Source organism: Sceloporus occidentalis, unplaced genomic scaffold (genome assembly GCF_023333645.1).
Source record: "Sceloporus occidentalis isolate IW3139 unplaced genomic scaffold, rSceOcc1.0.p SCAF_20, whole genome shotgun sequence".
In the NCBI taxonomy this organism is placed as follows: domain Eukaryota; kingdom Metazoa; phylum Chordata; class Lepidosauria; order Squamata; family Phrynosomatidae; genus Sceloporus; species Sceloporus occidentalis.
Window position 1 is genome coordinate 4,015,770 of NW_028317000.1, and position 13,168 is coordinate 4,028,937.

Sequence of the window (13,168 nt, forward strand, 5' to 3'; positions counted from 1 at the left end):
GACACTGTCCTGCTATCAAGAAAGCATAAAGTCTTGGAACGACGACTCTAAAGACAGTTAAGGAAGAAAATGCAAAGGCAGGTTTAGAGTTGGAAAGTAAGAGAACAACAATAATGGCCACAGATGATTCACATCGCTTTGGAGCAGACAATGAAGACATTACAAAAGTTCAAGATTTTCCATCCTTTGACTCTGTCATTAATCAGATTGGAGACTGCAGTCAAGACATCAGACGAAGCCAAGGACTTGGAAGGGCAGCTATGGAAGAACTAGACGTTAGGATTGTCCATGTCGTCGTATTGCCCATTTCTATGAATGGTTGTGATAGCTGGATGGTGAAGAAAGTGGATGGGAATTAAAATCAATTCATTTGAGATGCGGTTCTCAAGGAGGGTTCTGCAGATACTGCGGATGGCTAAAAGGACAAATAAATGGTTCCAAGAGCAAAGTCAGAAATGACTTGAAGACACACAGTGCACACCATATATATGTGTGTGTGTGTGTGTGTGTGTGTGTACACACACACACACCAAAAACAAGCTTTACTGTGGGGAATTTATTTCTTTTTGGAATATTTCTAAGCCGTGGATGGTTGAATCCATGGATAAAGAATCTGTGGATGCGGAAGGCCATCTGTAACCGGCTCTTAGCTACCCCATAAACAATTTAAAGTGCTGGTTATGACATATAAAGCTCTGTACAACTTTGGTCCATTGTATAGGGCTTTATAGGTCATAACCAACACTTTGAACTGTTTATGCGGTGGCTATGAGCCGAGAATAGCTCCCTCTCCTTTGCTTGCAATGGAGAATGGATTCAGGGGGGTCTAATATTGCGCCTTTGAGGAGTCCATTAATATGTGGGACAGGCTTGACCATCAGCAATGGTGCCCCCCCCAAATTTGCCAACCAGCCCTGCGAAGGAGCCCGGTCCAAATCCTTGCTCCCGATGTTGCGTTTAGCCTTCCGCGTTCAGGTCTGTGAAAATATTGTGCCGTGCTTTGGAAAGCAAACGGGGGGGAAAGTCTCGGATGAGCCATCTTGTGTCCCATCTGTTCCAATGAGATTCCCCCCCTTTTTTATTCTTCACAGTAAGGAACACATTTTAATTAACTGACGGTTTTGGTGGAGGAAAAAGAAGAGGGAGGGAAAGACAGGCCCCTTCTTCTTCCCTGGGAAACCATCTCTATATTGCTTTACCTTCAGTCATAGAATCATAGACAAGTTGGAAGAGACCCCCAAGGGTCATCCAGTCCAACTCTCTCACGTTGTTGAATGGAAATCGGTGGCATCTGATGGCTCCAAATGGTGATGGTGGGTGAATCTGCTCTGGTTTTTAGTATGAAGTATCATGGAATTATCCAAGTGAATCTTTTTGGAGCAAGGTAGTCCAGCATGGTGCCATGGTTTGAGCGTTGGACTATGACTCTGGAGACCAAGATTCGATTCATGGCTAGGCCATGAAACCCAGTGGGTGAACCTGGGCAAGTCACATTCTCTCAGCCCCATAGGATGGCAAGGTCAAACCCTCTTTGCCAAGAAAACACCATGACAGGTTTGCCATAGGGTTGCCATAAGTTGGACATGACTTGAAGGCACACAACGACAGCAGCAACAACAGAACGGCTATGGAGGGAGTAGACAAGATCCTGAAATGTAAAGATATATCAGAGCGGTGTAGTGGTTTGAGGGATAAACTCTGGTGACCAGGGTTCGATTCCCAGCTTGGCTCGTCACTCTCAGCCTCCGGAAGGCAATGGAAAACCGTCGTTGATAGGGTCACCATGAATTGGAGACGACTTGAAGGCACACAACAAGCAACCACAAAGTCCGTGCTCAAACCACTACACCGCACTGGCCTTAAATGCAGACAAAGCACAGTTGGACACATATATTGTGGTTGTGAAGCACATGTCTGTTCAGCAGTAAACATTTCTGTGTAATACCAGGTCTTGTGGGACAACGACACCTTCCCGCAATTGATATACATTATACAGAGACACACCACAATGGTTTTTGGTCAGTTCTCCAGTACATAATCCATGGAGATCCACCTCTTTGGAGACACGGTGCCGAAGATGCCCAAGTTGGCCACCATCTTGTGTTGGTGAGTTCCTCAGCTTTTCATGCTGCCATGCTTTCTTGTTGCAAAGCACATCCATTTGCACATCCATGCCACCCATTTCCAACATAGGAAGATTATCCGGCCCCGTTGGAACCAAAAACACGAGCCTTCCTTGCTTTGCTGGCCGTCTTTTTCCAAACTCTGCCCTCCTTCCAAGAAGACATACATCTAAGATATAAAAGTATTATTAAACCCAATCCCTTCGGTGCCTGGATTCTAATTATATTATACACCAGCTGGAAAGTTCAGTCGAACAAGTGTAAACACATCCGATATAGCCGGCTTCTCACCTCTCCAGCGTCTTGGGAAATATATATTTGTATAATATATTTTATTTATTTTTTTGGAAAAGAAAAAGAAATTCCCTTTTCTTCCTTCGCCCCTCTTAGAAAAAACAACAACAACTGGTGCATGCCACGTTGAGGATTAAGGCATCTTCAGCCGAGGAGATCTTGGTAAAAATTAATTTTCAGGCTGTATGAGGAAAGCGTGCGTGTCGGAGCAAAGGCCAGGGAAGGGAGGGTGGCATATACAAGCCAAAATAAACTACCTTTTATGACTCTTCGGCATGGAGAAAAAAGGGAGATGTAGGTCTCATTGCAAACACAGCACCCGATAACCTTGCACTTTGGATGGAGAGAAGGAAGAGGAGAGATTTGCTGGGTGCCTTCAAGTTGTTTCCGACTTACAGCGATCTGAATAGGAACCTTTCTCCTGGGGGTTTCTTAGCAAGTTTCTTCAGAGGAGGTTTGCCATCGCCTTCTCCTGAGGCTGAGAGAGTGTGACTTGTTGAACATCACCCAATGAGTTTTATGACTGAGCTGAGCATCGAACCCTGGTCTTCGACGTCAGTGCCCGACGCTCAAACCATTGCGCTACGCTGGACCTATCTTGGGGTTTTCTTGGCAAGATTTCTTTCGAGGAGGTTTGCCATTGCCTTCCCCTGAGGCTGAGAGAGTGTGACTTGCCCAGGGTCTCCCAGTGGTTTTTGTGGCCAAGCCGTGGATCAAACCCTGGTCTCCAGAGTTGTAGTCCAATGCTCAAATCCTTTTGCCACACTGTCTCTCTTAGAAGCAAGTAAGATAGAGAAGAGGAATAGATTAAATGTTCCTTATCCTGTCTCCTTAAATAAGTAAGAATCCCCGCAGGGGGTAGAAATAATGCAATTTGGCACCGCTTTTAACAGCCACGATGGCTGTGTCCCACAAAATCCTGGGATTTGCAGTTTGGCGAGGCAGCAGCAGAGAAGGCTAAGGACTACAAATTGCCGGATACCATAGGATTGGCGCTACATCACTTAAAGTGGTGTCAAACCGCATTGTTTCTGTATTGTCGACGGATCCATATTTTGTCCTGACTGGGAAACAAACAGCCTGTTTAGCTAAGATTTCCGTCGTAAATCCCAAACAGAAAATAGCCCAACTTTGGAGGAATTATTATCGAATCCTAGCATTGGAAGGGGTCCCCAAGGACCATCCAATCCAGCCCCGTTCTGCCATGCGGGAATACCCAATTCAAGCATTCCTGAGCGATGCGATCTGTTTGAAGACCTGCTGTTTTAAATTGCTGAAACTTGACAGATTGTTTGCTTGTTTTGTGTAAAGAAAATATAAATTAAACAGTCGAACGTTTTACAGATGTCTTTGGAAGCTTGCTTTTTTAAACCTGGCATTAATAATTTGCAAAATGCCGTGTGCCCGGGGTGAGAGACAGGTGGGATTTTCGTCTTTGGTTCTTTTGCTGCCAAATCGACATCGGAAAAGTGGGATTTTATTGTGAAGTCAAAGGCTTTCATGGCCGGCATCCATAGTTTTTTGTGGGTTTTTCGGGCTCTGTGGCCATGTTCTAGAAGAGTTTATTCCTGACGTTTTGCCAGCATCTGTGGCTTTGGCATCTTCAGAGAATGCTGGCATGGAAGAGAGTTGGATATATAGGGTCACACAGTATACTGTGTGTGTGTATGTGTATGTGTATACACACACACACACACACACCACTCTCTTCCATGCCAGCATTCTCAGAAGATGCCAGCCACAGATGCCGGCGAAACGTCAGGAATAAACTCTTCTAGAACATGGCCACAGAGCCCGAAAAACCCACAAAAAACTATGGGATTTTATTCTTTGGTTATTTTGCATCCAAGTCGACTCCAAATTAGGATGACCTTCTGAATAGGAGACCTCCAAGAGACCCATCATCCACTGCCCAGGTCTTACAAAATCAGGACTATGAAAAGAAGAAGAGAAAGATAAAAATGTTAATAGAATTATATGTCCTTTTCTGCATTGAGGACTAGGCACTTGACTTCTCCTTTTTTGGCCCTAAAGAAACTGGGACCATCTCTGTGCCAAATCCTTGCCTGGTATTTTTTGCCTTGCTTTTCCTGGCAAAAAGCCTCTCCGCTCAGATGGATTTCCTTCCCTGCCTTTTCCCGTTTTAATCTTCCTGTTCCCGCCAGGACTGCCTCTCCATAAATAAATGTGCGGCCATTTCATAGCCATCCATGGCTAAAACCCCAGCCTCGCGTTCGGCACTCGCGGCTATTTATAAAAGTTGGCAACTTGGACACACACAAACACACCTGTCCCTGGCTCTGGGCATTTTGCCCTCTCCTTCGCTCTCTTTCCCCTCCTGTGCCATTTGCAGAAAAAAACCCATTACCTTTGGGGCTATGTGTATAAAGTGTGTTAAAAACATAAATGAAATCCACGTTTTGATTGGGGGACTCATCTCCAAGACATCTCACAATGTACTTGCAGATATTCCAAAATCTGGAGGGAAAGAATTGTGCATTGATTCCTAAACAGTCCCAGATTGTCTCTATCATGGTTTCTGGTTGCTTAAGAAACATGTTTGCTGATCGTTTTGGGAATATTTGTCTATTGTTTTGGGGATATTTTTGTGTCATTTTTCCGTCCCCGGCTCCAGACCCGTCTGCCTGTGTCCCGATTTCCCCTCGGACCTTGGAAGAAACTCGGCCCTGTCTAATCTTTGGAAGAGGACTTCCAGTGTAACCCAACCCTCGGCACCAGTTGTTGTGTGTTGATTCTTGGCTCCTCTAAAGGGACAGAAACGGCGGTGCAGAGGGGGGGGGGGTTACACACACTGTTTATTTGCTAAATGAAGCCGCGGAGTGGCAAAATACCTCGCTATATTTATAGGGCTGGTTGTATGTTTGTTCAGTTGCCGTCAATGAACTCTTTCTGCCCGCTCTTTCCATGTTTCTCTGGGTTGGAGGGACAGAGTTCAAGGGAGTTGAATGGTTGCCCCTGTTGTGCTTCAGTGCTTGTCAGTTTGACAAACACTCATTGCCCAAAGTAGTTCAGCTCTCTTGGAAAAGTTATTCTTTTCGGACACCCAGAATTTTCCAAGATGTGCTAGCAAGAGTTGTCTTTCCAAAAGATCTTTTCCAACTTTGTGTTGCAGATATTTGAGCATGTACTTCTCAGTCATGCTCCAAAGGGAGGACATTTTGGAAAGTTGAAATGGGAAACATGTCCTGGAAAAGGAGTGCCTCTGATCACTCTGTGTAGGAAACATGAATTAATTTTGCTTCTTGGAGACTCCTGTCTCCAAGATATCTCATGATGTATATGCAAATATTCCAAAATCCAAAATATTTCTAAGGGAGACTCAACCCATATTGCATTCTTTGCAGAGCCACTGCCAGCAAGGTCCCCCTGGACTCCAAAGAAAGCCTGACCTTCCTGAAGGAAGGAGGAACCCAAATGTGAAGGCCATCCTATAGTTTATCCTTTTCTGTAGAATCTGGTGTGTGCCTCGTTTCTAAAACAAAACCTTCCCCTCCTCTCTGTCTTCTCAGGGACTCCAGGAGGAACCATGCTTCATTCCTAGGGTCCCTCTACCTCGGTTCTGTCTTCTTCTGAAGCAACGTCCCGAGAATGCTCCGGTCTTCTGTTCCTCTGGCTCTTTGTTTCTTCCTGGTGTCTGCGGCTTCCTTCCCGAAGGACTTGAACCCACTGAACACTGTTGGTCTGGCAGGTGAGCATAATGTGGTTTCCACCTCATGCCAACCCTGTGAAGATCTTATCGGGCACAGCTTGGAAGGAGCATGTGGCATTGCAATTTGGTGTGATGATGATGATGATGATGATGATGATGATGATGATGATAATGATAATGATAATGATGATGCTTCCGCCTCCCAAACAGGAACAGCCCGGTACCCATATTTCCGAGGCCTTCCGGAAGACAATGACACAACTCAACTGGGTCTGGATTTCCAGAGCATGTTGCGACTCAACCAAACGCTTCTCATCGCTGCCCGGTAAGTAGCGAGTAGGGTAGGCGGCACTGGTGGCCATTTTGTTTTCCTTGCATATGATCCAGATTTCTGGGTCGACCCTGCTTAAGACTTCAGGTTCAGTTTGGAGGCCATACCGGCTAGGAGGTGCAATTCACAAAAGTCATTCTGCCTCCATTTCTGCTCATACTCATTTGGACAACCCTTGTTTCAACAATGAGTTAATATATATCTTTCTACTTTTTCCTCCTTTCTCTGTCCGTCATTCCACCCCAGGGACCACGTCTACGCCTTTGATCTCCGAAGGACGAAGGATGACTTCTCTCCAAACAAAGTGAGTTGTACAGTGGGCCCTCCACATTCTCCGGGATAAGAGGTACAGGACCCCTGCAAAAATGGAAAAACTGCAAATAACAAAACACTGGATACCTGTCTAGGTATCTCTAGGTCATCAAGTGCAAATCTGTGGTCAGTATCTGATGGTGAGTAGTGATTCATCAGCACCTGGAGTAACACAGATACTGGTCTACCTAGATGCAAATTATTAACGTCAGGTTTAAAAAAGGACCCTTTCCTTTTTTAGCTACCTAGAACCCACAGTAGTTGGTTGAGCTACCTAGAACCAATTCACATTGTCAGTGCATATGCCCTGTTCAGAACACCTTTGCTATTGAAACAATATCCTGCCTAGAACCGATTTCTAGTGGAGCTGTGCACTCTGTAAAGACGATGCTTGGTCTGAAGTTTGAAGTGCTAGTTGTTGTGCCACCTAGAATCCATCCCCCCCACCCCCAACACATACCAATAACTCCTTTGTTTTTCTGCCTTCTCAGCATCTCACATGGAAGACTCAGGACATGGAAAACTGTGCAATGAGAGGAAAGCTTCAGGTAAGAACCACAAGGTCGCAATTCCGGTAACTATTATGTGGTTTTAGCTCTGGCATTTCAGGTCTGGTATCAAGCTTAGTAAAATGAGTAAGATCTAGCAAAGCAGATGGATAGACTCAGTCAAGGAAGCCACAGCCCTGAGTTTGCAAGACCTGAACAGAGCAGTTGACGAAAGGAAAAGACAGTCTCATTTTTTATGGCCAGAGAAAGAGCAGACTGGGGATGCTGGAAAAAGTCAGTGGTCTCATGAACAGCCTTAGGCCTGCAAGTGACCACAGGGCTGGACATTGCCCACCTCCAGCCTAAGTCCTTTCCATTCTCTCCTTACACAGAACGAATGTTACAACTACATCAAAGTCTTGGTTCCAAAAAACAACCAGAGCCTCCTGGCTTGTGGGACGAATGCCTTCAATCCCGTGTGTCGGACATACAAGGTACATCTGGAGTGACACAGATACTGGTTTACCTAGATTCTCTCTTTATGGTGTTTTTTAATGTGATGCACAGGACCTTTTCTTGTTTGAGCTACCTAGAACTCATAGTAGTTGGTTGAATTACCTAGAACCCATTTCCATTGTCAGTGTGTATGCCCTGTCTAGAATGCCTTTGCAGTTGAAACAATGTCCTGCCTAGAACCCGCTTGAACTATGAACTCCCTAAAGACAATCTGGAGCAAAGAAGCACACCTTTCTATTAAGGGAGAAGGCTGGTTAGTGCACGATGGGACTTCTTGACCTCTTTGGTGCATCTCTGGGTACCAAAGTCCAGACCAGGGATTTGAGAAGCTCTTGAGCTTCTCAGGGTTTGGAGGCAGAGCTTCTGGCATCAACTTTGGGCTAAGTCCTTTCCTTTCCTCAAACCCTAGATCAGCAGCTTGGTGCAAGAAGGGGAGGAACTGAATGGCCAAGCCCGGTGCCCTTTTGATGCCAAGCAGGCCAACGTCGCTCTTTTTGCAGGTATGAAATTTTGCCCGGTATATATTATTTATTGTTTTGTTTTTTATCACGGCAGTATGTGTAGTTTCTTGTTTTTTCCCATGACTTTATAACCTGGGAGATCCGGGTTTCTAGTCCACACTGAGCTACAAAACTCATCCAATATTAGTATTACTATTTAGTATTTGCTGGTATTTGGCTCCAAAATCCAAGGATTCTCAAGTCCCATTAAATACAACAGCGCACTAAAATGGCATCCCCGAGATGAAATGGCAAAATCAAGGTTTGCTTTTTGGAATATATATATTCCAAATATATAATATATAATATATTATATATAATATTTTCGAGCAGTGGATAGTTGAGTGGATAAAGAATATGTGAGTACGGAGGTCTTACAGTGCATCCCTGTTCCATGTGGATAAAAGAGCTTTATTGCCATTTTAATGGGGTAGTTAAAATACAGATTCATAGGGATCTCTGTTTTTCTCTCTCTTTTATTCCCTCCATCCTTGGACCAGATGGGAATCTCTACTCCGCGACGGTCGCTGATTTCCAAGCCAGTGATGCTGTGATCTACCGAAGTTTGGGGGAGAGGAACCCTGTCCTCCGGACAGTCAAATACGATTCGAAGTGGTTGCGAGGTGAGTTTGAGCTCGGAAGGATTGGCGTGCGGTTGTGAAATAGAAGACATTGTGTTCTTACTTTCACCGGAGGCGATTTTGTGGAGTATATGCACAGTGATGGATTTATACACAACTCAAGGCTGCATCCGCACTGCAGAAATGATCCAGTTTGGCACCACTTGAACTGCCATGGCTTCATGCTATGCAATTCCAGGAATTGTTTGTTGTGGAACCTGAAGGTGCAATGTTTTGCAAAACTACAATGCCCAAGATCCTATAGCATTGAGCCATGGCAGTTCAAGTGATGCCAAACTGGATTATTTCTGCAGTGCGGATGCAGCCTACGTTAGCGACAGTTTAAGGCCACCAGGTAATCTTAGGGTGCATCTGTGTTGTAGAAATAATGCAGTTTGATGCCACTTGAACTGTCATCGCAGCAGCCGGCAGAATGCTAGGATTTGTAGTTTGCTGTGTGGGACTGCGCAGGATTATTTGGGCTTGTCTCTGCTAAATTGAGAGAAAAGCCAGGGCACCCTAAAACTTAAAAAATATGAAGTTATGGGGATGAAAGCCCTATACCATAACTTCTGACAATTCGCAAATGAAAACCAAGACATGTGTGGCCAAGCAATGACCAATGTGGTCAAGATGGCAATGGTTATCGAGGAGGATGAACGTAAACGTTAGGAGACGTTGTGGCAGTTTGTTTCTTTTGCAATTCTCACACGTTTCCAAAACGGTCCCTTCTCTGCTCTTTCCTCCAGAACCCCACTTTGTGCATGCTCTGGAGTACGGGGATTATGTCTATTTCTTCTTCCGTGAAATCTCCATGGAGTACACCACGCTCGGCCGGGTGAGTGTCCAAGACGGAGACGTCCCTTCAAATGGCGCATTTGAAGGAATACTTGTGGGAGAAAGACTCAAAGGACATGGCCTCCAAATGTGTGGGCTTCTCATTATCCCTGCCTTTGTCACCAGTATGAGGACCATCATCCACCATCTGTGGGGTCCTCCTAGATGACTTCATGGTTCCTCCATGAACATTCATTCATCTTCCCTCCCCACTGGATGCCACCTTTCCTTATTATCCACTCCCGCCACAATACACTCAAATTTTCCAATATCTAGCGTTCCTGGAGGCGAAAGCTGTATAATAGGAAAGTCATGATTTATTAAAGAGAAATGGAACATAACATCCCAGATTAATTATTTAATACATCTAAATCACATCTCGCACTGTCTCACTCTTTCGTCCCTCAGCTGCAGAAACAAAGCCATTTGACGCTATTTTAACTCGATGCTGTGGGATTTTGGTGATGCGTAGTTTGGCGGGGAAGGCTAAATGTCTTGCAAAACTACAAATCCCAAAACTCCAGCACTGAGTCATGGCGATGAAAGTCATGGGTCCCAAAACTCCAGCACTGAGTCACGGCGATGAAAGTCATGGGTCGTTCCTAGTTAGGAAACCAGAGGATGAATTTTGGGGTTTTGTCTCGTCTTTGGGAAAAGAACCGAGCTCTGATGCGGTTCCCTCCCTCTCCCCGAATTTCAGGTGATCTTCTCCCGCGTGGGTCGGGTCTGTAAGAATGACATGGGCGGCTCTCCCCGGGTGCTAGAGAAATACTGGACCTCCTTCCTCAAAGCCCGCCTCAATTGCTCGGTGCCGGGGGACTCCTTCTTCTACTTTGACGTCCTCCAAGCCGTTACAGACGTCACCCGGGTGAACGGCCGGCCAGCCATCTTTGGCGTCTTTGCCACTCAGTCCAACAGGTAAACTCTTGCCCTCCATGCTTTGGCTTTCCTAAGCCATCCAAAATCCAAACGGTGCATCTAACAGCATCTTAAGCTGCATTTTAATTTTATTTGTGCAAAGATAAGCCTTGCAAGACCTGAGCTTACGTTCACAGAATGTTTGCATTTGGCTTCCTGCACTAGAAGAATGGAGATTGGAATTGCTTGATACGCTAGAGATGGACAAGCATAAGCGCAAGCTCTCCATTTATGCTGCTTTTTTTGATGCCATTCTTTTAATTCGTAAGCTGCTTTGTGTCCCGGGGTGTCAACTAAATATAATAAATAAATAATAATATCATAAATATTTTTTATTATATTAGTTTACATCCTGGGACACAAAGCGGCTTACACATTAAAAGAACGGTATCATTGAAAATGGTATAAACGGAGAGCTTGTTCCCGGAAAGGAGAACAGCACATTTATTTATATATTATATTACTGCATCTACTTGTCTAGAAATTTTAGCCATAAAATGGACCCCAAAACTCTGGGTCAAGTTATATACTATATATATATATATATATATACTATACTTTAACTCTTATTTAAAAAGGAGTCATCCCCTGGTGAAAGTCACGCATGTAGTTTGTCCTGGAAGCACCGATTCTTCTCTATTTTCTCATCTATTTACACACAAGCAGTTATACTTTTTGTACGGTCTTTGGCGTTGTTTTCCCCTGCTTCATCCTTAAGATCCTTTGTTACACGCCCCTTAAGTTTTACCCTTGACTTATCCATGGGTCATATCAAAATCCATAATTTGGGCCCCAAAACCTGCCCTCGGCTTATACATGAGGTCGACTTATAGTCGGGTATATATGGTAGTTTACATCCCAGGGTGTCATCTAATCTAATAAATAAAGAAATGTGTTGTCCTCATTTTTGAGTGGGTTGTTATTTTGTATTTTGCCCAGTATCACTGGTTCTGCCGTCTGCGCCTTCTACATGGACGACATTGAGCGCATTTTCAACAGCAAGTTCAAGGAGCAAAAGAATGCGGACGCAGCCTGGACTCCGATCCCCGAGGAAAAAGTGCCCAAACCCAGGTATTCAAATCACGTCTTGGTATTTCATAACTTATGGGTCAAATCTCTCCGCTCAAATCTGCGTGAGATACTTACGGGTTTGGAAGCGTCTCTAGTCTTGTGCAGACCACAACTGAAGGTATATGTACATGGAGACAGCATTTTGTAGTGGTTTGACTATGACTTTGGAGACCAGGGAATTGATTCCCTGCTCAGCTGAGATTTCAAAACCCAGAAAGGTGGCTGGAGGCAGGAAACCTGAGCGTTGCGTCTCATTTTTTGCTGTTCCCGTGATTTGCACAACTGAGGTGCCTTCGTTCACATTTGCAGAATAAATGATGTAAATCAACCTGTGCCATTTTCGCTTTGGCCATGTGTTTGTATGTGTGCGTCTATGTATATATTATACAGCGAGAGAAATTATAGATAGCCTGGGCGGCTGCCATTTTGTTTTATTTTTTCCGGCACAGATTGTCACGCGGCACGGAGATAAATTATTTTCCATCCTGTTCACATGGCTACTGCTTTTGAAAGGATACAGGCGAAATGTACCAGGAGGTTGCAGCTGGGGCTTTTTTAAAATAAAAAACAACACGCCCCCATATTTTTCTTAAAATACAGCTTTACGCATTCATAAACAGCGCTGTTCATTTGTGCAGAAGATCCCAGGATCAAAGAGTTGGAGAGATCCCCAAAGGTCATCTTCCTATTCTTTCCATACTATTCCTGCTTCTGGTACCAAATTTCATTTTAAAGAAGTCAAAAACAAGACTAATTTATTGTCCGAAGAGTAGTGGTATTCGTCGTTCTTATTTGCTGTCAGGTCAAGTCACGGTGTGGTGTAGTGTTTTGAGCATCTGGAGACTATGGTTCAAATCCCAGTTCAGCCATGCAAACCCACTGGGTGACCTTATGCAAGTCACACTCTCTCAACCTCAAAGGATGGCAATGGCAAACCACTTCTGGACAAATATTGCCAAGAAAACCCCATAATAGGTTTGCCTTAGGGTTGCCATAAGTTGGAAAGGATTTGAAAACACACAATAACAAGTCACTGGACCAAAACCAGCAACGGATAGGAGCCCAACAAACAGACATACCAAGTTTAGATTTGTAAGCCCTGTACTGGGAAGAGGGTGGGATGATGATGATGATGATGATGATGATGATGATGATGATGATGATAATAATAATAATAATAATAATAATAATATTTAAACAAAACCCCTGAGCTTTTCATAAAAAGTTTCTATTTATCATTGTTGGAAATGTAGAGATGGGCATTTGCAAAGGCTGGACTTCAGAGGCCATAGGTTCCCCATTTTCTTCTTTATTCCTAGTCATCGCAGATACCCCAAAAACCATCGATTTTTGTGGGGTTTTGGGGCTATGTGGTCTTGTTCTAGAAGAGTTTATTCCTGTATCTGTGGATGGCATCTTCAGAGAATCATATATAATCTCCTCTGAAAGTGCCAGCCACAGATGCTGGCGAAACGTCAGGAATAAACT

At 44.3% G+C, this 13,168-nt stretch overlaps 1 protein-coding gene across 3 annotated transcripts in view; it reads left to right on the forward strand.

Annotated features, from left to right (window-relative positions):
- The window catches only part of LOC149301788 (semaphorin-6D-like), a 74,918-nt gene that overhangs the window by 39,550 nt on the left and 22,200 nt on the right, over positions 1–13,168 (forward strand). For all 3 annotated transcript variants that reach the window (XM_089482777.1, XM_089482778.1, XM_089482779.1), the window contains exons 2-11: positions 5,948–6,126; positions 6,298–6,412; positions 6,665–6,722; positions 7,222–7,278; positions 7,611–7,712; positions 8,144–8,234; positions 8,735–8,857; positions 9,604–9,692; positions 10,392–10,609; positions 11,549–11,680. In XM_089482777.1, coding sequence (XP_089338903.1) covers positions 6,027–6,126; positions 6,298–6,412; positions 6,665–6,722; positions 7,222–7,278; positions 7,611–7,712; positions 8,144–8,234; positions 8,735–8,857; positions 9,604–9,692; positions 10,392–10,609; positions 11,549–11,680 — 1,085 coding nt within the window. In that variant the 5' untranslated portion in view covers positions 5,948–6,026. The remainder of the gene's footprint in view (positions 1–5,947; positions 6,127–6,297; positions 6,413–6,664; positions 6,723–7,221; positions 7,279–7,610; positions 7,713–8,143; positions 8,235–8,734; positions 8,858–9,603; positions 9,693–10,391; positions 10,610–11,548; positions 11,681–13,168) is intronic.